Source organism: Capra hircus, chromosome 14 (assembly GCF_001704415.2).
Source record: "Capra hircus breed San Clemente chromosome 14, ASM170441v1, whole genome shotgun sequence".
NCBI lineage: Eukaryota > Metazoa > Chordata > Mammalia > Artiodactyla > Bovidae > Capra > Capra hircus.
Window position 1 is genome coordinate 91,531,661 of NC_030821.1, and position 22,697 is coordinate 91,554,357.

Below are 22,697 nucleotides of genomic sequence, written 5' to 3' on the forward strand. Positions count from 1 at the left end.
CAGGGGTTAACGTCATCGCGCTTCAGACTCTAGTAAGTCTGCGGGCTACGTGCTCATGGTCATCAAGTTAATGTATCTGTCAGTTATCATTTCCTGAGCCGGGCTTTTGTGACTCAGGGAAGGCCTGGGAGACCTCAGCTTTTCCATGCACAAGGAGCAGGCAGGGCACATAGGGGAAGGGGTCTGTCTCAGGAAGGCCTCATAAGGTCCTGCTTTGCTACAGTTTATTGCTTGTCGTTGTGTCTGTGAGAGTGGTCCGTGTTGTTGAGTGTTCTTATTTCTAGGAATTATTCTGTTGTCCATGTGCCAGATTTAGGTTTTCCATTCTGCTGATGGAGGGGGTGACGTGAGTAGTTTTTAATTTAGGACTTTGATGAATGAAGCTGCTGTGAACATTCTTGTGCATTCCTTTTCATAAACATAGACATAGTTGATTGGGTATATACCAAAGGGGAAATGCTGGGTCCGAGGCTATGTGTATGTTCAGCTTTAGTCTTTGTGCCAAAGAGTTTTCCAAAGTGATTGTACCAGTTTATAATCTCTTCAGTATTGCATGATAGTTACAGTTGCTTTATGTTTTTCACCAAAACTTAGTAGTATCACTTAAAAAGAAGAGTCTGGTACGTGTATGGAAGCTAGTATTTTTGTTGGTTGGTGCTAATTAACTGTCTAGAATGTCCTGGCAGTTGAGAGGTTACCATTAAAAGAGTAAATAATTTAATCAGCTTGAAACAATTTTGAGTACTGCATGAAAGTTCTTTCAGCCAAGGTGGTTTGTGCTCGTCTTACTGTTTTACCTAGTTTAAAAAAGAAAGAATTGAGCAACTGCAATAAGAATTATTGACTTACAGAAAGCAATAGCAAGATGATAGTAACCTTATTTGGTTAGTTAAATAACTATATGCTAAAAGACCCTCAGTCCTAGAAGAAAAAGGAACCAGCCAGGGCTGTAATGGCTTCTCAATTCTTACTTATTGTTAAAGTAACTGGGATGATCTAGAGTGTGTAAGTTGAGGCATAAAACCAGATTTCAGGTTCAGTTATTGGCTTACAGTAAATTGGAAACTTTTTTTTTCTTCATGAAATTTCTAACATGTTTTTGCAATCGTTTAAACCTTTATTACAAGTGAGGCAATAAAAAGGGAAGAAATCCAATTACTTTGTGTGCAGAGCTTTCATTTCCTAGTTAATGAAAGAAAGGAAAACTGGTCAGTAAGAGCATGTATGCGTTACAGTCCCTCACAGTAAATTAAAATTTCCTTAAATAGGAAATAGGAGAAATATTTCCTCAATAAATGCTTTGATGAAAGGTAGTCTTCCTGGGTTAAAGCCTGTGCTTAAGAACGTTGCAGCCAAATGGAAGGATCGACAGTTAGATTTGATGGGTAATTGCGGGTAATAGAAACGGTCCATGGTTTCTGGTGCTTAACTCTGCAGGGCATTGCTCTGAGCCTTCAGCATGCATTATTTTATTTCATAGTCCTCACAGCAGCTCTGTGAGCTCAACACCCTGCTTGTCCTCATTTACTGCTGAGAGCCTGGAGACGCACCTCTGGTGACTTATTCCTGGTCACACAGCTATTGAGTAGTCAAGCTGATCTCTGAGTCTGAACTTCCTGCCTTCAGAGTGTTTGCTCTTAACGGGGGCCTCTCAGTGTGTTACTTTTACAGCGGAAAGTGGAGGAAGAAGGGGGAGAAAGGTCAGGGGATTCACTGAGTGTCTGCTAAGTGCAGCACTTTATGGGTGCCGGATAATTGTCACAGAAACCCTGCATTGTCATCATACGGTCGTTACACTAGGAGAAACAAAAGATTCAGAGAGTGAAATTCACCTAGAGTCCCGCAGCAGTCAAGCAGGTCTTTCTAAAAAGGAGGTCACTGATAGGGGGTTACTGCCTTCTACTGAACGTGTGCTATGAATTAACTGAAACAACTGCTAATACCCATCAGGAGATAGCAAGTTGTTTGTGTCTTAAGTCCACAGTTTCTAATACAAGTGTTTCTGGTATGAGTTAGCATTCCATCTCTGCTAAGTAATAGCAACATGATACCTACCCTGAAAAGAACATGGACTTTGGTGTCAGAAAGACCTCAGTGTTTATGATTAAAATTTAATTTTAAAATAGTAGCTAAAAAAGTTTATAAGCATATTTGGATGGGCCGCTTACCTGTCCAATCATGAGGAGAGACTCAAATTATTCAGCAGATGCGTAAGGAATGCCTGCTCTGTAACAGACATGGGTGTAGGGTCTTGGGGTTGGCAGTGAACAACTCAGACAGAAATCTCTGTCCTTTAGAGCTGACAGTCTAGTCCTTTAGAGCTGACAGTGTTTAGTCATGATTTGCTCTTGGGAAACTGATCGTCTTGATACGGTCTTCTTGTTCTTGTTCTGGCAGCCCCGTAGGTCAGGGGCCAGTCTACCCGAGAGAGGTCGTTTCCATCAGCTTCCAGGGACAAGGCATTAGGTTCCGTTTGTGCTGGCTTTCTCCAGAACTGTCAATCCATATCTGTCTTTGCACAGGTGTGCTAGTGCATTGCATATTTATTGAACATCTGGTATGTGATGAACCCTGTTCTAGCACTGGGGGTGTAAAGATGACATCAGAAAGAAGCAAGTACCCACTGGGAGCTTGTAGTCTGGAGGAGGAGGAGGAGCAGAGGGAGAAGAGAGGAGGAAACCTTCGGTCCCTGCTGGGGGCGTCTCCCCGAGCCTGCCCTCTGCTCTCTGCTTCCCTGGAAGCTAGTCATACCCTACAGGCAGGGGCGTGAGGCTCCCTGTGCAAGTCCTTAACTTCTGTCCTTCTCTTTTCCTGACCCTTGCTGATCCTCAAGTCTTCCTGGGAGGGAGGGTAGGGGGAAGATGTATGTGTGTGTGTCTGGCTCATCTGCTTTAGATTCACTTGATCTTTTCATGCTGCTTCCCCATCATCTCGCCTTTCTGGTAGGTTTTATTTTATTTTATTTTTTGCCTTGCATACTAGCCATTGTATATAGGAGGTTCTTAGGGAAAAATCTTCACTCTCTGGTCACTGCAGTTGAGCACCCATAATATGAAAGGATTCCGTGCAGATAACGTAGTTGGAAAACGGCTCTCATCATATGCAGGTCACGGTCGTACAAGGATTTGATCAGGGAAAGCCAGATACAGTCAAAGGGGAGACCATTCCCGAAGATGGGCCCCAGGATGGAAAGCTGCATGGTGTGCCCCAACTCAGCTGCTCGGTCCTGGACTATCCACGTGCCCCGCGCCCTGCTCAGCCTGGCCCGCGGGGCCGACCCCGGCCGGCCACCCTGACCCGCACCCTCCGCTGAGCAGCCTCTGCCTGCCACCTGCTCTCGCGTCCAGGTCGTGACTGCCAGTCTCAGTGGGCCTTGATGTTGCCTACCGTCCAGCTGCTCTTCCCCCCTTCCTGGCCTGTTCGTGTTCTGGTTTTCCAGAGTTATTTCACGTTTTCTCTCCCCTGTAAACGGACTCCGTGCCCCACTTCAGTGGTGTCTCTGTTTCCCGTGGACTGAGGAGCAGGTGGTCTTCGCGTTCCCCCTTGGCCCAGAACGCCCAGCCTGCCCTCCTCTCCTGAGGGGAAGGCTGCTCCGTGGACCGGGACCCGTGGCTGCTGCAGGGACGCTTTCCTTCTTGGGGTCCTGCTGCCTCATCCCCCACCCGGCTTCCCTGGTTTTTCCCTCTCTACTGTATCTTATTATCTCCAACTATGATCACCTCCAGCTACCACTTTTTTTGAAAGGTTCATCTGATCCTTTTTACTAATTTCTCTTTTGAGGTTTCCCCCTCACTGCATTCGACTCACATTTCCGTCTGCACCTCTGTCCTGACAGTCTCCCCGGATCCAGGTTGCCAGTTACCTCCTTGTCACTGGGTCCCGTGGAGTTTTCTGCTTGCTGAGTTCTCATCAGTTTTCTGTACAGATGACCACTAGCTCTTCCTGACCACATGCTCTTGTCTTGGTGTCCACGAGCCCCTTTCTCCTGGTTGTAGTCTCACTTCTTTCCTGTTCTTTCTCAGTATCCTCTGTTGGCCCCAGTTCATCTCCCAGATCCCGAGAAGTGAGTCCCCAGGTACCTCCTGGCTCCCCTCCTCTGTTCTCTCTGCCAGCCCTGCAGCTTTCCCCATGCCGTGTGCACAGACAGGCTCCTCGGGCCGTATCTGGGCTTGACCAGGGTTCTCTGTTCTCTGTTCCCCTTGTCACGGCTGGGTGCAAGAGGTGTGGCTCCTCCCCTGCCTGCTGCTTCCCCCATGTCAAGATGCCACCTTACTGGTAGGCTCACTGAGTTGCTTAAGGCAAAAGTCAGAGTCGACCCCTGCACCTTTGACTCTTCCTTCCACCAGTCAATCCCAGCAGCTGCCTCTGTCCATCCTTGCTTTTCCCTCCCATGTTGGCCCCCACTTTCTGTCCCCAGGGCTCTGAAGTAGCCTCTAAATGTGCCCCCTTTTCCTCCGAGTGTGCCCCCTTTCCCTCCGAGTGCCCTCCCTTTTCCTCTGAGCTGTCTTTTTGAAGATATGTGGGATCATGTCCCATGTCTTCCTGTTGGGCACAGAATGGCATCAGCTCCTTGGGCCTTGTCCTCTGAGGTCCCCACGCACGTCTTACATCCGATCTCCCCTCCTGTCCTCACTCTGCCTCAGCCACCCCTGTGCTGTGTCCCCGGAATGGCCTGTCTCCGCCTTCCCCTGCCTGGGATGCTTTCCCGCATCTTCTCCTGGGTGCTGCCTTCTGGTTGTTCAGTTTGCTTTAAACAGCACCTTAGACACAGGCCTTCCCTGAGCACCTAATTCAAAGTACTCAGAGGTCTCTAGTCATTCTTGACTGTGATGCCCTATTTTAACTTACCCCCTGACACCTATGCAAGAGAATTCCAGAGGAACATCTACTTCTGCTTCATTGACTACGCTGAAGCTTTTGACTGTGTGGATCACAACAAACTGTGGAAAATTTTTAAAGAGATGGGAATAACAGACTACCTTACCTGTTTCTTAAGGAACTTGTATGCAGGTCAAGAAGCAACAGTTAGAACTGGATGTGGAACAATAGACTGGTTGCAAATTGTGAAAGGAGTACATCAAGGCTTATTGTCATCCTGCTTATTTAACTTCTGTGCAGAATACATCATGTGAAATGCTGGGCTGGATGAAGCACAAGCTGGAATCAAGATTGCTGGGAGAAATGTCAACAACCTCAGACATGCACATGATACCAGTGTAACGGCAGAAAGCAAAGAGGAACTAAAACTTGATGAGAGTGAAAAAGGAGAGTGAAAAAGCTGGCTTAAAACTCAACATTCTAAAATGAGGATCGTGATATCTGGTCCCATCACTTCATGGCAGATAGATGGGGAAAAGTGAGAAAAATAGCAGATTTTATTTGCTGGGCTCCAAAATCACTGTGGCTGGTGACTGCAGCCTCGAAATTAAGAGACTCTTGCTCCTTGGAAGAAAAGCTGTGACCAATCTAGACAGCATGTTAAAATGCAGAAAAATCCCTTTGCCAACAAAGGTCCATCGAGTCAGAGCTATGATTTTTCCAGTAGTCATGTACTGATGTGAGAGTTGGACTATAAAGAAAGCTGAGTGCCAAAGAATTGATGCTTTTGAACTGTGGTGTTGGAGAAGATGCTTGAGAGTTCCTTGGATTGCAAGGAGATCCAACCAGTCCATCCGAAAGGAAATCAGTCCTGAATATTCATTGGAAGGACTGATGCTGAAGCTGAAGCTCCAGTACTTTGGCCACCTGATGGGAAGGACTGACTAATTGGAAAAGACCCTGATGCTGGGAGGGAGTGAAGGCGGAAGGAGAAGGGGACGACAGAGGATGAGATGGTTGGATGGCATCACCAACTCAATGAACATGAGTTTGAGCGAGCTCTGGGAGTTGGTGATGGACTGGGAGGTCTGGTGTGCTGTGGTCCTTGGGGTCACAAAGAGTCGGACACAGCTTAGTGACTGAGCAACAGCAGTGGCCCTGAACACTGTCTGCTGCTTCATTTGTGGGTGTTTATTTGTTTCTCTCCTCTGTACCTGTTCCACACATCCCCACAATGCAGACTGTAGAATATCATAGCCTCAGACGTTGCTGAGCACCTATGTTGAGGCTTAATTATTGAGTAGATGACTGTTGGTAGAGCCAGCATTTGTTGTGGAAAATGATGATGTAGAAATGGCCCTCTTAATGATGGGCTGGCAGGGAGGCTGTGTGGGAAGTGGACATGGTGGTTCAGGAGAGTAGGGGGAGCTGAGAGAAGAAGGGCATTGGGCCTTCAGACGAGAGCCGAGTTGTACTCTCCACTGTCGACCTTGCTTGTGGTGCAGACAGCTCCTTGTCACATCACTTGACTGCCCAGTGAGTGTTGGATGGACCAAGGCCTCAGAGGTGGTTAAACACATAACTGACCAGTGGGCCTGCGGGGAGCATGTAAACACTGTCATGTTCAGGATGCTTTTTCCTCCAACTAATAACTTTTAATTACCCACCATGGGGCACTCCTTGGGGTCGCAAAAAGTCACACATGACTGAGTGACTGAAGTGAACTGATACTTTTAATTACCCACCGTGGGGCAGTCTTTTTAAAAATAAGGGAAAAAGGTAAAACCACCTTTGTAATACTGGAAAGTATTTAGCCAGACTATAGAAGATATTTTTAAAAAGCAGTATCTGTAGCTATTATATTGAAGAGTTGCTAGTGAATGAATTGTTAATAAATTGCAGTGCTAAGAGGGTTAGTTAATATGGTGCTAATAGCTAAACTAATTTGTCTTTAATAATCGTAGAATATGTACAGGGGCTTTGTCACTTTAAAAGAAGTTTTCCTGCACTGAGATGCTGGTGCATTACGGGTAAGCTGTATGGAAATGTTTCACGAGGCCTTAGGGACACCCAGCTGTACATACACCCATCCAGGCGTTCTATAGAGACGAGAAATTTAGGAGCCATGTTCGATTTTATTTCCCTGAGGCTGGTAAGGACATAAGCACCGGGGGACCTAGTGTGATGAGACAGTCGGGAAGCGATGCCAGCGCTCCTGGCCTGGTGTTCTGCCGGCGGTGAGGTGCCATTGGTCACGGGGACCTGGAATGCACGGGGGCCATGCACGTGTAGCAGTGTAGGCAGTCGTTTCTGTCGGTTACCCAGACCTGCTGGGGATCCTTTGCAGCTTTCGTTTTGGTCTCTCCCTTTGGAACTGGAGCAGTAATTTTTTGTACCTAATAATCTTTCATCATTTGTTGGTAAAATACCTGATAAATTATATGGTGTGTTTAGTTGCTTTGAAAGTTTTTCCTCGCATCCCTCCCAGTGTAGTGGCACTAAACCGAGGGCCCACATTTCTCTGGCAGAACCATGAGATAGGAGATTGGGGTTATCTATCTTTGCTCTGGTTTAATAAGCTGGAAGTGAAGTGTTCAAAGACAAGCATTGTGTTATTCTGAAGTACCCACAGCCAGGTGCCAAAGAGAGAGGATTTGTGTCATCTCAGTGTTCTTGCCTGGAGAATCCGAGGGACAGGGGAGCCTGGTGGGCTGCCGTCTATAAGGTTGCACAGAGTCAGACACGACTGAAGTGACTGAGCAGCAGCAGCAGCAGCAGCAGGAGAAAAGGAGACAGGCCAGCTTGGGTTGGCAGGTGGGTGTGGGGACCAGAGGGGAAAACTCATTATAGCAGTGTTTGTAGTAGGGCAGGATGACCTTAGTCATTTTAGCAGTGCTGTAGTAGGGGCGGGGATAAAGTTATTAATTGTAGCAGTGTTGTAGTAGGGCAGGATGACCTTAGTCATTGTCAGTTCAGTCGCTCAGTCGTGTCCAACTCTTTGCGACCCCATGAGTCGCAGCACACCAGGCCTCCCTGTCCATCACCAACCCCTGGAGTTCACTCAGACTCAGGCCCATCGAGTCCGTGATGCCATCCAGCCATCTCATCCTTTGTTGTCTCCTTCTCCTCCTGCCCCCAATCCCTCCCAGCATCAGAGTCTTTTCCAATGAGTCAACTCTTCGCATGAGGTGGCCAAAGTACTGGAGTTTCAGCTTCAGCATCATTCCCTCCAAAGAAATCCCAGGGCTGATCTCCTTCAGAATGGACTGGTTGGATCTCCTTGCAGTCCAAGGGACTCTCAAGAGTCTTCTCCAACACCACAGTTCAAAAGCATCAATTCTTTGGGGCTCAGCCTTCTTGAACACAGTCCAACTCTCACATCCATACATGACCACTGGGAAAACCATAGCCTTGACTAGATGGACCTTAGTCGGCAAAGTAATGTCTCTGCTTTTGAATATACTGTCTAGGTTGGTCATAACTTTTCTTCCAAGGAGTAAGCGTCTTTTAATTGCATGGCTGCAGTCACCATCTGCAGTGATTTTGGAGCCCCCCAAAATAAAGTCTGACACTGTTTCCACTGTTTCCCCATCTATTTCCCATGAAGTGATGGGACCGGATACCATGATCTTCGTTTTCTGAATGTTGAGCTTTAGGCCAACTTTTTCTCTCTCCACTTTCACTTTCATCAAGAGGCTTTTGAGTTCCTCTTCACTTTCTGCCATAAGGGTGGTGTCATCTGCATATCTGAGGTTATTGGTATTTCTCCCGGCAATCTTGATTCCAGCTTGTGTTTCTTCCAGTCCAGTGTTTCTCATCATGTACTCTGCATAGAAGTTAAATAAGCAGGGTGACAATATACAGCCTTGACGTACTCCTTTTCCTGTTTGGAACCAGTCTGTTGTTCCATGTCCAGTTCTAACTGCTGCTTCCTGACCTGCGTACAGATTCTCAAGAGGCAGGTCAGGTGGTGTGGTATTCCCATCTCTTGAAGAATTTTCCACAGTTTATTGTGATCCACACAGTCAAAGGCTTTGGCATAGTCAATAAAGCAGAAACAGATGTTTTTCTAGAACTCTCTTGCTTTTTCCATGATCCAGTGGATGTTGGCTATTTAATCTCTGGTTCCTCTGCCTTTTCTAAAACCAGCTTGAACAATAGGAAGTTCATGGTTCACATATTCCTGAAGCCTGTCTTGGAGAATTTTGACCATTACTTTACTAGCATGTGAGATGAGTGCAATTGTGCAGTAGTTTGAGCATTCTTTGGCATTGCCTTTCCTTGGAATTGGAATGAAAACTGACCTTTTTCAGTCCTGTGGCCACTGCTGAGTTTTCCAAATTTACTGGCATATTGAATGCAGGACTTTCACAGCTTCATCTTTCAGGATTTGAAACAGCTCAGCTGGAATGCCATCACCTCCACTAGCTTTGTTCGTAGTGATACTTTCTAAGGCCCACTTGACTTCACATTCCAGGATGTCTGGCTCTACATGAGTTATCAAACCATCGTGATTATGTGGGTCGTGAAGATCTTTTTTGTACAGTTCTTCTGTGTATTTTTGCCACCTCTTCTTAATATCTTCTGCTTCTGTTAGGTCCATACCATTTATGTCCTTTATTAAGCCCATCTTTGCATGAAATGTTCCCTTGGTATCTCTTAATTTTCTTGAAGAGATCTCTAGTCTTTCCCATTCTGTTCTTTTCCTCTATTTCTTTGCATTGATTGCTGAAAAAGGCTTTCTTATCTCTTCTTGCTCTTCTCTGGAACTCTGCATTCAGATGCTTATATCTTTCCTTTTCTCCTTTGCTTTTCGCCTCTCTTCTTTTCACAGCTATTTGTAAGATGAAAGTGAAAGTGAAGTCGCTCAGTCATGTCCGACCCCATGGAATGTAGCCTACCAGGCTCCTCCCTACATGAGATTCTCTAGGCAAGAGTACTGGAGTGAGTTGCCATTTGGTAGCAGTGTGGTAGTAGGGCGGGATGATGTTAGTCATTGTGGCAGTGTTGTAGTAGGGCAGGATGACCTTAGTCATTGTAGCAGTGTGTAGTAGGGGGGATGATGTTAGTCATTGTAGCAGTGTGTAGTAGGGCTGGATGAGGATACTCATTGTAGCAATGTGTAGTAGGGTGGGATGGTGTTAGTCATTGTTACAGTGTGTAGTATGGGCGGGGATAACGTTATTAATTGTAGCAGTATTGTAGTAGGGTGGGATGACCTTAATCAGTGTAGCAGTTGGTAATAGGGCTGGATGAGGTTAGTCATTGTAGCAGTGTTGTAGCAATATTTTAGTAGGGCCGGGATGACCTTAGTCATTGTAGCAGTATGTAGGGGTGGGGGATGATACCTTAGTCATTGTAGTAGTGTTTGTAGTAGGACTGGATGACCTTAGTCATTGTAGCAGTGTGTAGTGGGGGCGGGATGACGTTAGTAACATAGTGGCAAGAAAGTAGCCAGGCTTACTATGTTTTGTCCCAAAGAGAAGTCTCTGAACCCTTAGGTGCAAAGGGGACTCTAATATCTTATCACTAACTAATAAAATAAAAAAAATTAGAACATGGGTTTACTGCATGTGAACTTAATAATTACCAGTTGTTAGTTGTGGTTGTGTTGGCTGTAGTAATGTAAAACTGTGTCTTTGGTTGGATTTCTTACCAGATTACTAGAATACTTTAACAAGAATTTGACATATTAACTATCAGATAATGTTATCTTGCTAATAATACATAAAGTATCATTCCGAAAGTATCTTACAGAATATCCATTCTGTTCTTTGCTAACAGTGATTTAATTTTATTAACGGGTATTTTAGTTTACTGAAACCAAGAACCTTCAATGGAGAAACACCACATGTGTGTTTGAGAACTGAGTGAATGGTTTCTGATGCTGAATTTCTGTTTCTGCTGTAGACTGAATGTATCATCTTAATGCAAAGAGTGAAAGGATGCAAACCTCTAGGCTTCCTGTGAGTTAGTAATAAGTTGCTGTAATTTCTAGAGAGCTCACAATCTGCCTGTGAAGGAGATCTTGAGACAATACATGGTATCTGATAAAGGAGGCTATGTTAGTCTCGTTCCACTGGAGCGTGTGTGGTGATCCTGTGTTCCCGCCTAGTACCTGGTGACATGAAGATGCATAAGCCAGCAAGGAAAGAGTCAGAAGAGTCAAGTTACGATTGTACCATTTAAATCTCAAATGTTTCTAGTGTATTTTTATTTTAAAGTTCACAAGGCAGTGCTGTAATAATTATCCTAGTTTATCCCCTCTTGTTCATCCTGATCTTCTCTCTTTCTTTATGTAGTTCTGAGTTTCTGATCTACATCATTTTCATTCATTCTAGAGAATTTCTTCTATCATTTCTTGCATGGCAAGTCTGCTGGCAACACATCCCTCTATCCTTGTTTGTCTCAGAAAGTCTTTACTTTTCAAGGATAATTTCACAGGATAAAGAGTTATAAGTTTATGGGGTTTTTTCTTCCAACAGTTTAAATATTTGATATTTGAGTTGGGTGTCTTTCTTGCTTGCAAGGTTCCTAGGGAGCAGTTAGATGTAATTCTTCTCTTTGTTCTTTTATAATAGGTTTCGTTTCCCCCCTCTGGCTTCTTTGAGGAGTATTTCTTTGTGTTTGATTTTCTGTGTTTTGAAAAGGACGTGCCTCGGCGTAGTTGTTTTTAGCGTGTATCTTGCTCGGTGTTCCCTGGCCTTCCTGGATCTGCAGTTGGAAATCCAGCATTAATCTGGGGAAATTCTGTCAGTGTGGCTTCAGGTGCCTCTCCTGCTCCTGTTTCCCTCTTTCTTTTCCTTCTGGTGGTCCCGTTTGTGCAGACTGCATCTTTTATAGTCGTCCCACTTAGATGTAGTCCCCTCCCCGCCCCAGTCTTTTTCATGTTGGAGGTTTCTGTTGATGTACGCTTAAGCTCAGAGGTCCTTTCTTCAGCCGTGTTCAGTCTGCTGCTGCTAAGCCCATTAAAGGCATTCTTTATTTCTGTTACATGTTTTCAATCTGTGCTTTTTTTGAGTTCTTAAAATTTCCATTTGTCTGCTTACATTACCTGTCTGTTCTTGGCATGCCATCTACTTTTTCCGTTAGAGCCCTTAGCATAGTAAATATAGTTGTTTTAAATTCAGTCTGATAATTCCTGCATCCCTGCTGTATCTGAGTCTGGGTCTGATGCTTAGTGTATCTTTTCAGACTGTGTTTTTTGCCTCTTCGTAGGCCTCATTTTTTCTGAGGGTGAGTGCAGTGTGATGTACTGGCCAAGGAACCCCAGTCAGCGGGCCCGTGGTAACAGCGAGGGGGGCTGTGGGGCGGGCAGCGTTCTGGAGACTGTGGTTAGGTCTCGTCTTTGGGCGAGGCTGCGTCCCTGGGCTGTGTGCTGTGCAAGTGCCTCGGGTTCCCCGTTGTAGGTGGGACGGGATGGCCAAGGGCACTGAAGTGGGGTGTTTCCCATCCCCGGGTATCAAAGTGTGTTCATGCAGCTTTCTCTCCCTCAGTTAGGGAGGAGACCTGCACACGGGAGACTCATTTCCTGCTTTCCGGTGCACAGCGGAGGATCAGAGGGGTCAGGATTTTTTATTCTTTCCCCCCTCACCCCCCCACTGCTATTTCTCACGCAGCATTGATTTAGAATAATCAGTATGTCATTGAGGCATATTTTGGGGTAGCCTGTCCTGGGCCCCAGCTCTACCCTGGTGCTGGTTTCAGCTCTCGTGAGTTACTATTCTCTGTATTCTCCGATCTCTCCAGTTTGGGTGAGGGTTGGGGAGACCCTGTGGTCTGCCCTGTGACTTGCTTTTAGTTCTTATAGTCCCGTGTGCTGTTGGAGTAGACCCATGTTCGGGGGCTGGAACGGTGGCACAGGGTCCCGAGTCGCAGCCTGTTGGGAACAGTGCACAGAAGCGGTTGTGAGGTTCTTGCTTCCCTTCTGATATGTGCATATTCTGTGAGGAGACGGGGGGGGGGGGGGGGGGGAACCATGGGAGGTCCTTGGCAGAGGTGAGAAAGGAGTTCTGGGCCTTTCTTGTGTCTAGAATCACGCCCTTGCCACCGTGTGCTTTGAGAGGAGACATCACGACCCCGGGGTGTCAGGCCCGCCTCTCTGTGTGCCTTGTACTCATCCCACGAGGGGGCCTGGGGTGCCATTCTGTGCCCAGGTGAGACAGGGCTGCGAGGAGCCACCCGAGGGGCTGCACACGGCCTCTCTCGAGATCAGCCTGTATTCTCTTGTCCCCTTGTGTTTGCAGAGTCACATTCAAAGAGAACATGGTGAATTTCCAGATACAGCATCTGAATGTTAAGCCTCGTTTGGGCTCTTGGGGGGCTGTGCAGGCTGTAGCTGCTCAGAGATGTTAGTGACCCGTTGACTGTTCCCACACAGCTGGAAAGTGTCCATACTGGGTTTGAGATGTGGGTGTTGGCTAATGCTTTCCTTTCCGTCCCTCCTTTCCTTCCAAACCCTGGTGTCAAGGGCTGACATTCAGCAGGTCACGGTGAGGGTAACCCAGTCCAGAAGCAGGGAGCTGGAGGCTTTGGCAGCAGGCCCCCCAGACATTCTGTGCACAGACGTGATGGCTGAGGGCTGGCCCCTTTCAGTGGGGCCCCATTTAATTGTCCTTTCTTTACTACTTTTGCTGTAATCAGTAAGTGGTGAATTACGAAAAAAACCTACCCTCTTTTCCCGTCCCTTCAAACCTCCAAACTGCTGTGCATACAGGGATAAGAAATTGGTGTGGGTATTCCAAACTGGGTCCTTTTATGGGTGGAAGCTGACCTTGGACTCCCAGGCACTGAGTGAGGGTGTCCCAGGCAGCCGGGCCATGGGCCCGCCCGTCGCAGGGTGGTGCTCAGACATGGCTGAGCCCTGTGCTGTGCGCCCCCCACCAAGCTCTTCTCCATCACCACGCTGGGCCACACCGAACTACAGTTAGGTCTGTAGCTGTTTGCTCCACTAGAATGAATTCTTTTGAAGGTTGCTGCTGCTGCTGCTGCTAAGTCGCTTCAGTCGTGTCCGACTCTGTGATCCCATAGTAGGAATCACATTTCACTCATTTTTGGGTCCCTAATACTTACGATTCTGGCAGGGAGTTCTAAAAGGTAGCCCCACAGCCACCACCAGCTGCCAGTTTTGAAGCACCTATTATGTACCAGCTCTGTGGAAAAGACTATATGTTATTTTAATCCTCACAAATACTCCTGCACAGTATTTTAAGGGAACTTATTTGCGCAGGTACTGGGTGTTTGTGCGGGGCAATGAGAGCCTTGGCGGGCCTGACGTGTGAAGCATGTAGGCCGCTCTCTGAGATGCTGTCCAAACTGAGACCTAAGACAGGAGACAGGAGTTTAGAGAGAGGCAGATGCCCAGAACTTCAGAAGGAAAATGTAAGTGGGTCATGAGTGCGTGTACCATTGAGCTTGGCGTGAATTCTGTGCAGAATGTAGATGGAGTTTTCTTTTTCATTTCCTCCTTTCTTCAGAGTGTTAGCCACATTCACTAGTTACCTTAGGTTACCTGAGAACAGTCTGTGTCAGCCTAAGCTTAGTGGTCGCAATTTTCAGGTCTCCTGGTCCAAATGTAGGCAGTGGGGCCTGGTGGACTGTGCGCTGGGGGGACAGCTGTGCCCAGAGGAGTCCAGAGAGAGAAGTGAAGTCAGTGTCGATGGAGCGTGCTTGATTCTGCAGTCTCAGTCTTGGGCTTCATTCTATTTACCGTTTTTATTAACTGCATTTATCACTGTCTTATTGTTCACATTTTCAAACGACAGGGCAACAAAGATTAGTTAGTTAAACTATTATGTGACAGAATCAATTCCTCTGGAAATCTTAAACACAGAATACCAGCAGATTAGGTAATAATCAGTTCAGTTCAGTCACTCAGTCGTGTCCATCTCTTTGTGACCCCATGGACTGCAGCACGCCAGCCTCCCTGTCCATCACCAACACCCAGACCTTGCTCAAACCCATGTCCATCGAGTTGGTGATGCCATCCAAACATCTCATCCTCTGTTGTCCCTTTCTGCTCCCACCTTCAATCTTTCCCAGCATCAGGGTCTTTTCCAATGAATCAGTTCTTCGCATTAGGTGGCCAAAGTATTGGAGTTTCAGCTTCAGCATCAGTCCTTCCAGTAAATATTCAGGACTGATTTTCTTTAGGATGGACTGGTTGGATCTCCTTGCAATCCAAGGGACTCTCAAGAGTCTTCTCCAACACCACAGTTCAAAAGCATCAGCTCTTCAGCACTCAGCTTTCTTTATGGTCCAACTCTCAACATCCATATGTGACTACTGGAAAAACCATAGCTTTGACTAGATGGACCTTTGTTGGCAAAGTAATGTCTCTGCTTTTTAATATTCTGTCTAGGTTGGTCATAGCTTTTCTTTCAAGGAGTAAGCGTCTTTTAATTTCATGGCTGCAGTCACCATCTGCAGTGATTTTGGAGCCCGCCAAAATAAAGTCTCTCACTGTTTCCCCATCTATTTCCCATGAAGTGATGGAACCAGGTGCCATGATCTTGGTTTTTTGAATGTTGAGTTTTAAGCCAGCTTTTCCACTCTTTTTGACTTCCATCAAGAGTATACTGCAGTCAGTATTGCTGACTAATGCTTGTATCAGCACCTATGACACCACCAGCAGAGCTTCAGCAGTTTTATGTTTAGTTTGATTTCTCCAGACAGAACTTTTCCACATCATTGAAACTAATTGAGATGCTATTATTATACACATAGCAAATGTTGCTATGTTACTGAAAACCATGCACTGTCCACAATACCAGTCCTTACAAAAGTGGAACTGTCTGTAGTCTTGGGTTTAAAGGAGTGGCAACATTTCAGGACTTCTTGGGTAGAAGAACATTGGCAGAGAGAAAGTCCACAACCAGGCATGGTGGTGAGTTCTGACAAAACATTGTCCACCGGAGAGGGCAGTGGTAAACCACGTCAGTATTCTTGCTTGATGGCGGAGCAGAAGGACATGTGCTCCTCTCCAGCGAAAACTCCAGAGTTACAACTCGTTGCTGAGCAGCCGTCGACAGGAGAATGTTGGATCCCACCAAAAAAAGATACCCCACATCCAGGGGCAAAGGAGAAGCCCCAACAAGACAGTAGGAGGGGCAAAATCGCATTTAGCATCCAACCCCGTACTGGCCAGAGATGCCTGGAGAGCTCAAGCAAAACCTTGTGTGCACCAGGAGAATGCTCAGAGACTGAGCCAGACCTGCCTTTGAGTGTTGGGAGTGTCTCCTGTGGAGGTACGGGTCAGCAGTGGCCTGCCGCAGGGGCTCTGGGTGCAGCAGACCTGGGTATGGCATAAGCCCTCCTGGAGGAGGTCGCCATTAACCCCACCGTAGAGCCGCCAGAGCTTACACAGGGCTGGGAAACAGAGTCTTGGAGGGCACAGACAGAACCTTGTGCACACCTAGGACCCAGGAGAAAGGAGCAGTGACCCCACAGGTGACTGACCCAGACTTGGAGAACAATACAGTTCTGAAGTAAATGAGCTGGACCCGAAAGTGCCCTGAATATAACGGCACAAAAGACAACCTCAGAGGATTTTAGGTGGCAGAGAGCTGGGTGGGAAAAAGTGGTCTGCCGGTGCTGCTGAGGGGTGTTCACTCTTCATTCCTCTGCTGAGTGGCAGTGTTGAGAACAGGGATAAGTGAGTAGATGGGACAGGCTGCCTGAAGAGAACCTTTCTAATGTTTAGATTTTCTGCATGTAAAATATGCTGTACCATCGTGTCCACTGAATCCACAGTACCGGGATTTTTACCAAGAGCCGCCCCATAGGTGAGATGTCCCAGCGATGCCTCCTGTGTCACCTAGTGACTGGAGTAAATGTTGTCTCTGTCTTGTTTTGAAATTTATATAAATTTTTGCTACTTTCCAGCCCAGGGAAATATTTTTTGAGATTGTATTGTAGTATCCCTAGGCATGAGAGCCATTTACTAAAAGATGTCCATATGAGTGGGGAAACACAATCAAATATAGATTACAGTTCTAAATTGAATCTAAAAATAAGGTTTAAGAAAGAATATAAAATTCAGAAGCGGAGTACACTAAGTAATGACAGCCTTAATGTGAAAAAAATCTGTAAAGAATGATAAAGAAAAAAGAAACTTTAACAAGATTTTAAATAATAAAACAGTAAGATTGGGGTAATAATAATAAGCAGGAGTCATGTGCAAGATTAATTCTCAGGTTGCATGTAATTTGCTTGTGAAAGCACACACATGCAAACTTATGGTTATTATATCTATCAGAATATAGTAGGAATGTCAAAGAGTGACTTGTATTAATTACTGATACCATGCCACTGAGGCGCTTTAATGTGTGAACAACATGGATGACCCAGTCTGAATTCTGTTTCTGCTTTGGAGTATATGATGTCATACAATCCGACAGCTTGGAGTAGCTTATTATTCATAGGTTTTTACTAAAAATTGAAGTAAAGCTTAAATCCTGCTCTTGGGATTTTGTAAGGCTCCAAGATGAGAGAGTATTCTGGGAACGGTGTGTTGTTGAGCAGCTTGTTAGGGAGTGTTCCCGTTTCGGGCTGTGGGGAGGTGGCAGGTTCGGGGCTGTCTTCCCGGGCATTGGTCTGTCTGTGTCTTAGCCACACAGCCCTTGGCCAAGGTGGTGGTGGTCGCCTTCTCCTTTAGCAGGGCCGTTCTTGTGCCTGGCGCACCACCCCAGGAGTAGCTTTGCTTTTGCAACTCACCTTGAAAATTCATCTAGTTCCTAGCTCTTGTGGGCTGTTCAGGTCCTTGCACAGTGTGGCCCCGCTTTTTCAGTTTCGCCTTTTGTTGCCTCCGTACACTTGGCCTCTGGATTAGGCGGGTAGGCCCGCTGACTTTCCCACACTTGAGCTTTTCGTCCTCGGGTGCTTCTCAGTTGCTACTTGTCATACGCCTCCCTGTCTTCCCTGCAGACCGCAAGGTAAACACCACTGCCTGAGTATCACTTGAAAATGAGAGCGTTAAACAGTGTGTGTTGTCTCATCTACCTGTGTGAGTCTGTGGATGTGAAAGGACACTGATTATAGACAGACTAGCTAAGGCTGATTGGAGATAATAATTTTTAAAGAAAAATTCTAATAATTACATCTAGACGTTAAAAAGTCGTATAGCTTCCCTATTCTTACGTATTAACACTGTTATTTACGTTAGTTGGTCAGCTGAGCAGAGTGAGTCGCCTTCCAGAGGCTGAGCTCTTGCTTCTATCGTGTCCTGGAGTAGGAATGGCGGTGAATGTAGGCGCTGGAGGCCACGTGGCTTTGGCTCAGTTCCCTTCTGAGGGGTGGCTTTATAAGCTACAGAAGATCAGCCTGGTGAGGGCTTTGCGAATACAGATTCCTCTGCTAATACAGATTTTAATCATTTGAATGAGACATTTGCTCAGTATGAATCTAAGGAAATTACATTTTATAAAATTGCTTTGTCTAAGTAAACCTGTGTTCTTGTTTATTAGGAAAGTTTGTTTAATGAATTATAGATGGCCTAATTTTATTCTTTGACAGCCAGCTTCATTCTTCATTTATTAAAAGGCAAATTCCATACGTGATATGCAGGAGAATTCAAAGTGGAGCGCTTCTGTACATACTGCTTGACATGTTTAAGCTGAGTGTGGAATATCAACAGGGAGAAAGTTCATGAGGAAGCATGTGTTTGTCAAGCTCTTGACTTACTATTCTCATACTGTGTTCTTTGCCAGCCCCAGATTCTAACAAGACAATAGCATTTTCCTTCTTAGGTCTTCTAAAATTTGGCTTTAAGAAACTATACTTTATATGGTAGCTGTATTTCACATATCTCAGTTTTATATCCCTGATGGTTTAGCAGGTAAAGAATCTGCCTCTAGTGCAGGAAACAAAGGAAACATGGGTTCAGTCCCTGGGGGAAAGATCCCCTGGAGGAGGAAATGGCAACCCACTCCAGTGTCCTTGCCTGAAAAGTGTTGGGCAGAGGAGCCTGGCAGGCTTCCGTCCATGGGGTTGCAAAGACAGACACGACTTGGTGACTAAACACTAACAGCAAACGTGATGCTTTTGTAGGTGTAATACCCAGAGCATCACAGCCAGGGCTGTAACCAGGGAAGACGTGTCCCAGGAGGACTAGACGTCTGGGTGCTTGTGGCTGCTTAGTCCCCAGTTCCCTTATGGACTGAAGCGTTTGTAGTAACACAGGTTGTCCAGTTAAAGAAACAGAGGCAGAGAAGGAAGGTGTAGCAGTTTAAGTATTCAGTTGAAAAGAATTGCTTATTTTGTTATTGTAGACTGTGCTTTCTTTGAAATTATTTTGCTAATAAGCAGGGTATGTCTCAAACCTGTGTTGAATGTTGAAAAAGAGAATGTGAAATGGATTATGTTAAATTTCTGAGAATTAAATACAGTTACAGGCTGATAATTATGTGTTTGAGAAGGTTATTAAAGAATCAATAGTTATTATGGTAGGCTAGTTAGTAAAAAAAAATATTCTGAGACAGACGGTAGTGACCAAAAACAAGTAAAGGGAGATATATGTTCTTAGGGAGTTATATATTTGTATAGCTATCAAAAAACGAACTCATGTAACAACTAAGCTGTGAATTCTTTAGGTAGTTGAAGAAATGATCTTGTAGGAGGGGTTTGAGAAATGAATGAGTGATAGAATGAATGTTGTCTTTTCTTGGCTTAAGAGAGGTAGGTGGTATATTCAATGGAATATTATTCAGCCATAAAAAGGAAGGAAGTGTCGCCGTTTATAGCGATATGGACGGACTGTGAGGGTATTATGTTCAGTAACGTTAAGTCAGAGAAAGACAGGTACATATAGCCTCACTTGTGTGTGGAAACTAAACAAGGAAGCTCGTGGACACAGAGGACAGATTGGAGGTTGCCAAAGGCAAGGACGGGGGTGAGAGTGGATGAAGTGTGCTGGGGCAGGGGGCTTACAAAGTATCAGCTTGTAGTTAGAAATATGACTCCAAGTTTTAAAAATTCTACTGCGGGTAAAATACCATGAAACAGCCATCATATGCCACAGAGAAGTTGTTTGTGAAAGGAAGAGTCAGTAGGTGTGGCAGAGTTCATCACTGTCTTATTTTAAGAAATTGCCACAACCACTCCAGCTTTCAACAGCCGCCACTCGGGACAGGCAGCAGTCAGCGGCGTGGAGGCGAGACCCTCCGCCTGCAGTAAGATGACGACATGCTCAAGTTCCGTCAGCACAGTTTGTCAACTAGGTTTATGTCACATTCTACATCCTCTGTTGTCATTCACTGATGTTCGCAGCATCCTCACCAGAAGCAAATTCCATCCCAAGAAACGGCTTTCTTTGCTCATCCGTAAGAAGCAGCTCCTCCTCGGTGAGGGTTCACCCTGGGGTTGTAGCGATGCGGCTCCCTCTTCAGGCGCCACTTCTAGCTTCAGTTCTCGTGCAGTTCCCGTCGCATCTGCAGTTCCTCCCTTTATAAGGTCTTGAGCCCTCCAAACTCATCCATGGGGATTGGAACCAGCTTCTTCCAGACTCCTGTTAATGTTGATATTTGGGCCTCTTCTTACAAATCACGAATGTTCTTAATGGCATCTAGAATGGCAAATCCTTTTCAAGTGGCTTTCAGATTCAGCAGAGGGATCACCATCTATGAGATATTCTGTCATGCAGCTCATTTGTTCCACTTACAGGGCTCAGGCAGCATAGATTGAGCATAATTTAAGGGCTCCAGGAGTTTTGAATGGTAAACGGGCATTCAGCTTTTAAGCCAACAGCTATATTAGCTCCTAACAGGAGCATCAGCCTGTCGTTTGAAGCTTTCCAGCCAGGCAGTGACTTCTCGTCTCTAGCTATGAAAGTCCTAGATGCGTCTTCTGATTGAAGATCGTCTGATCTGCGTTAAAGTCTGTTGTTCAGGGTAGCCAGCTTCATGTGTTGTCTTTGCTAGCTCTTGGGTAACTTGCGGTAGCTGCCACATCAGCACTTGCTGCTTCACCTCACACTTCTACATTATGGAGGCAACCTCTGTCCTCAACACCTCACGGACCAGCCTCTGCTGGCTTCAGAGGTTTCTTCTGCGGCTTCTCTACCTTTGTCAGCTTTCTAAGCTTGAAGGGAGGTTAAGCTCTGCTCTGATTAGACTCTGGGTTAAAGGAATGGTGTAGCTGGTTTGATCTTCTGTCCAGGCCACTAAAGCTTTCTCTGTGTCAGCACTAAGACTGTGTCTGTTTTCTTAGCATGTACGTGTTCACTGGAATAACACTTTTTTACATTCACGACTTGGCTGTTGGGTACAGACGCCCTACTCTTGACCTGTCTTGGCTTTTAACGTTCCTTCCTCACTGAGCTTAATCATTTCTAGCTTTTAATTTAAAGTGAGGGACATGGGACTGTTCCTTTCCTTGAGCACTTGGATACCCCGTAGGGTTACTAATTGGCCTGGTTTCAGCCTTGCTGTGTTTCAGGGAACAGGGTGGCCCGAGGCAAGGGAGGGAATGGGGAGCCATCGATTTGTGGAGCAGTCAGGACACACGTTTATTGATTGGTGCCTTATGTGGGTGTGGTTCACAGCACCCCAAAACAGTTCCAGGGTAGCATCAAAGGTCACTGATCACGGAGCACCATAACAGATATAATAGTGATGAAATATTTGCAACCCAGAGACACAGAGTGAACAGATGCAGGAAAAGTGCTCCACGCTGGCTGCTGCAGACTTTTGGTTTGTGAGCAGCGGCATGTCTGCAGGGCTCAGTAGAGCGAGCGCTGGCCGCGCGTCAGCTGGGTTCCGGCAGGACCAGGGGTGCCCGCCTGTGCTGGCAGCCTGGGGAGAGAGATGTGCTTTGCGCTCAGGCTCTGGGGCCCGCCCGGCGGCACAGGGAGCAGGTGCTGCTGCGAAGTGTGCAACGTTCACCTAAAGGGTTTAGATGCTTAAGAACAAGTACATTAAGATTAAAGTTCTGTGTTTACCATCTTGGGGTCCTGATATGTCCAGTTTATCATTTCAGGGTGAGTGATTGTGTTAGCCAGTGTATGATAATAAACACTCCAGGGTTATCATCCTCTGCTTCATATGCTGCATTGTGTTAACTTCATCAAAAGTATGCCTGATTGAGGCCTAACAGCCTTGTTCAATTTATTTGAAAAAAAATAATAAATCTGATTATTTACTTTAAAGCTGCAGAAGAAAGAAGATCAGCAATTGGAACCTAAAAAAAGTACCAGCCCTAAAAAAGCTGCAGAGCCCACTGTTGATCTTTTAGGACTTGGTAAGTAAAAAAAAAAAACACGTCACCTTTAGAGCTACAAAACAGTTGAAACCCTGACTTGCATTGACTAGAATGGCTTTATCGTCATTGTGCCAAAGGGACCTGTTAACTGAATTTGGACACGGTGTGGTTAGTTTGCTGTGTTCCCACAAAAAAGGAAATCTTCATAAGGGAGCTGGCGTCTGTCAGCAGTGCTTTCGCAGAAATGCGGCTGCTGAGTTCCTAGAGAGAGGGGAGCTGCCAGAGCAGTCTCCAAGGCTTGGGGGGCCATGCTGCCTCAGCACTGAAACGAGGAGTAGATTGCGTTTTCTCCCACCCCTCTTCTCTTTATTTAGCTTTTTGCGGGGTTGGAGGGGATCCCTTAGCAAAATAATTCTGGCATAGCCTTATTGTAAGGTGCTGTCTTAAAGAAAGCTTTTATTTTGGTTACCTGAAGCAACACGCCTTATACTTCGAACTAGTAGCTAGGTCCACGTTATGTGTGTGATGACAGTAAGAAGTGCTCAGTTTAATGTCATTTTTGTTCTCGGGGCTGACAGATGGATGCTGTCTGCCTGGCAGGTAAACAAGCTTCCGTTCAAAGAGTGCTTGTATTGTCCTTATCTGCAAATGTCAGCTCTTCTTAAGTGCTTCTCCTCTTTGTTCTA

At 45.9% G+C, this 22,697-nt stretch overlaps 1 protein-coding gene across 4 annotated transcripts in view; it reads left to right on the forward strand.

Moving 5' to 3' along the window:
* The window catches only part of SMAP1 (small ArfGAP 1), a 180,919-nt gene that overhangs the window by 128,312 nt on the left and 29,910 nt on the right, over positions 1-22,697 (forward strand). For all 4 annotated transcript variants that reach the window (XM_018058822.1, XM_018058824.1, XM_018058823.1 and 1 more), the window contains one exon: positions 21,960-22,050. In XM_018058822.1, the coding sequence (XP_017914311.1) occupies positions 21,960-22,050 (91 nt within the window). The remainder of the gene's footprint in view (positions 1-21,959; positions 22,051-22,697) is intronic.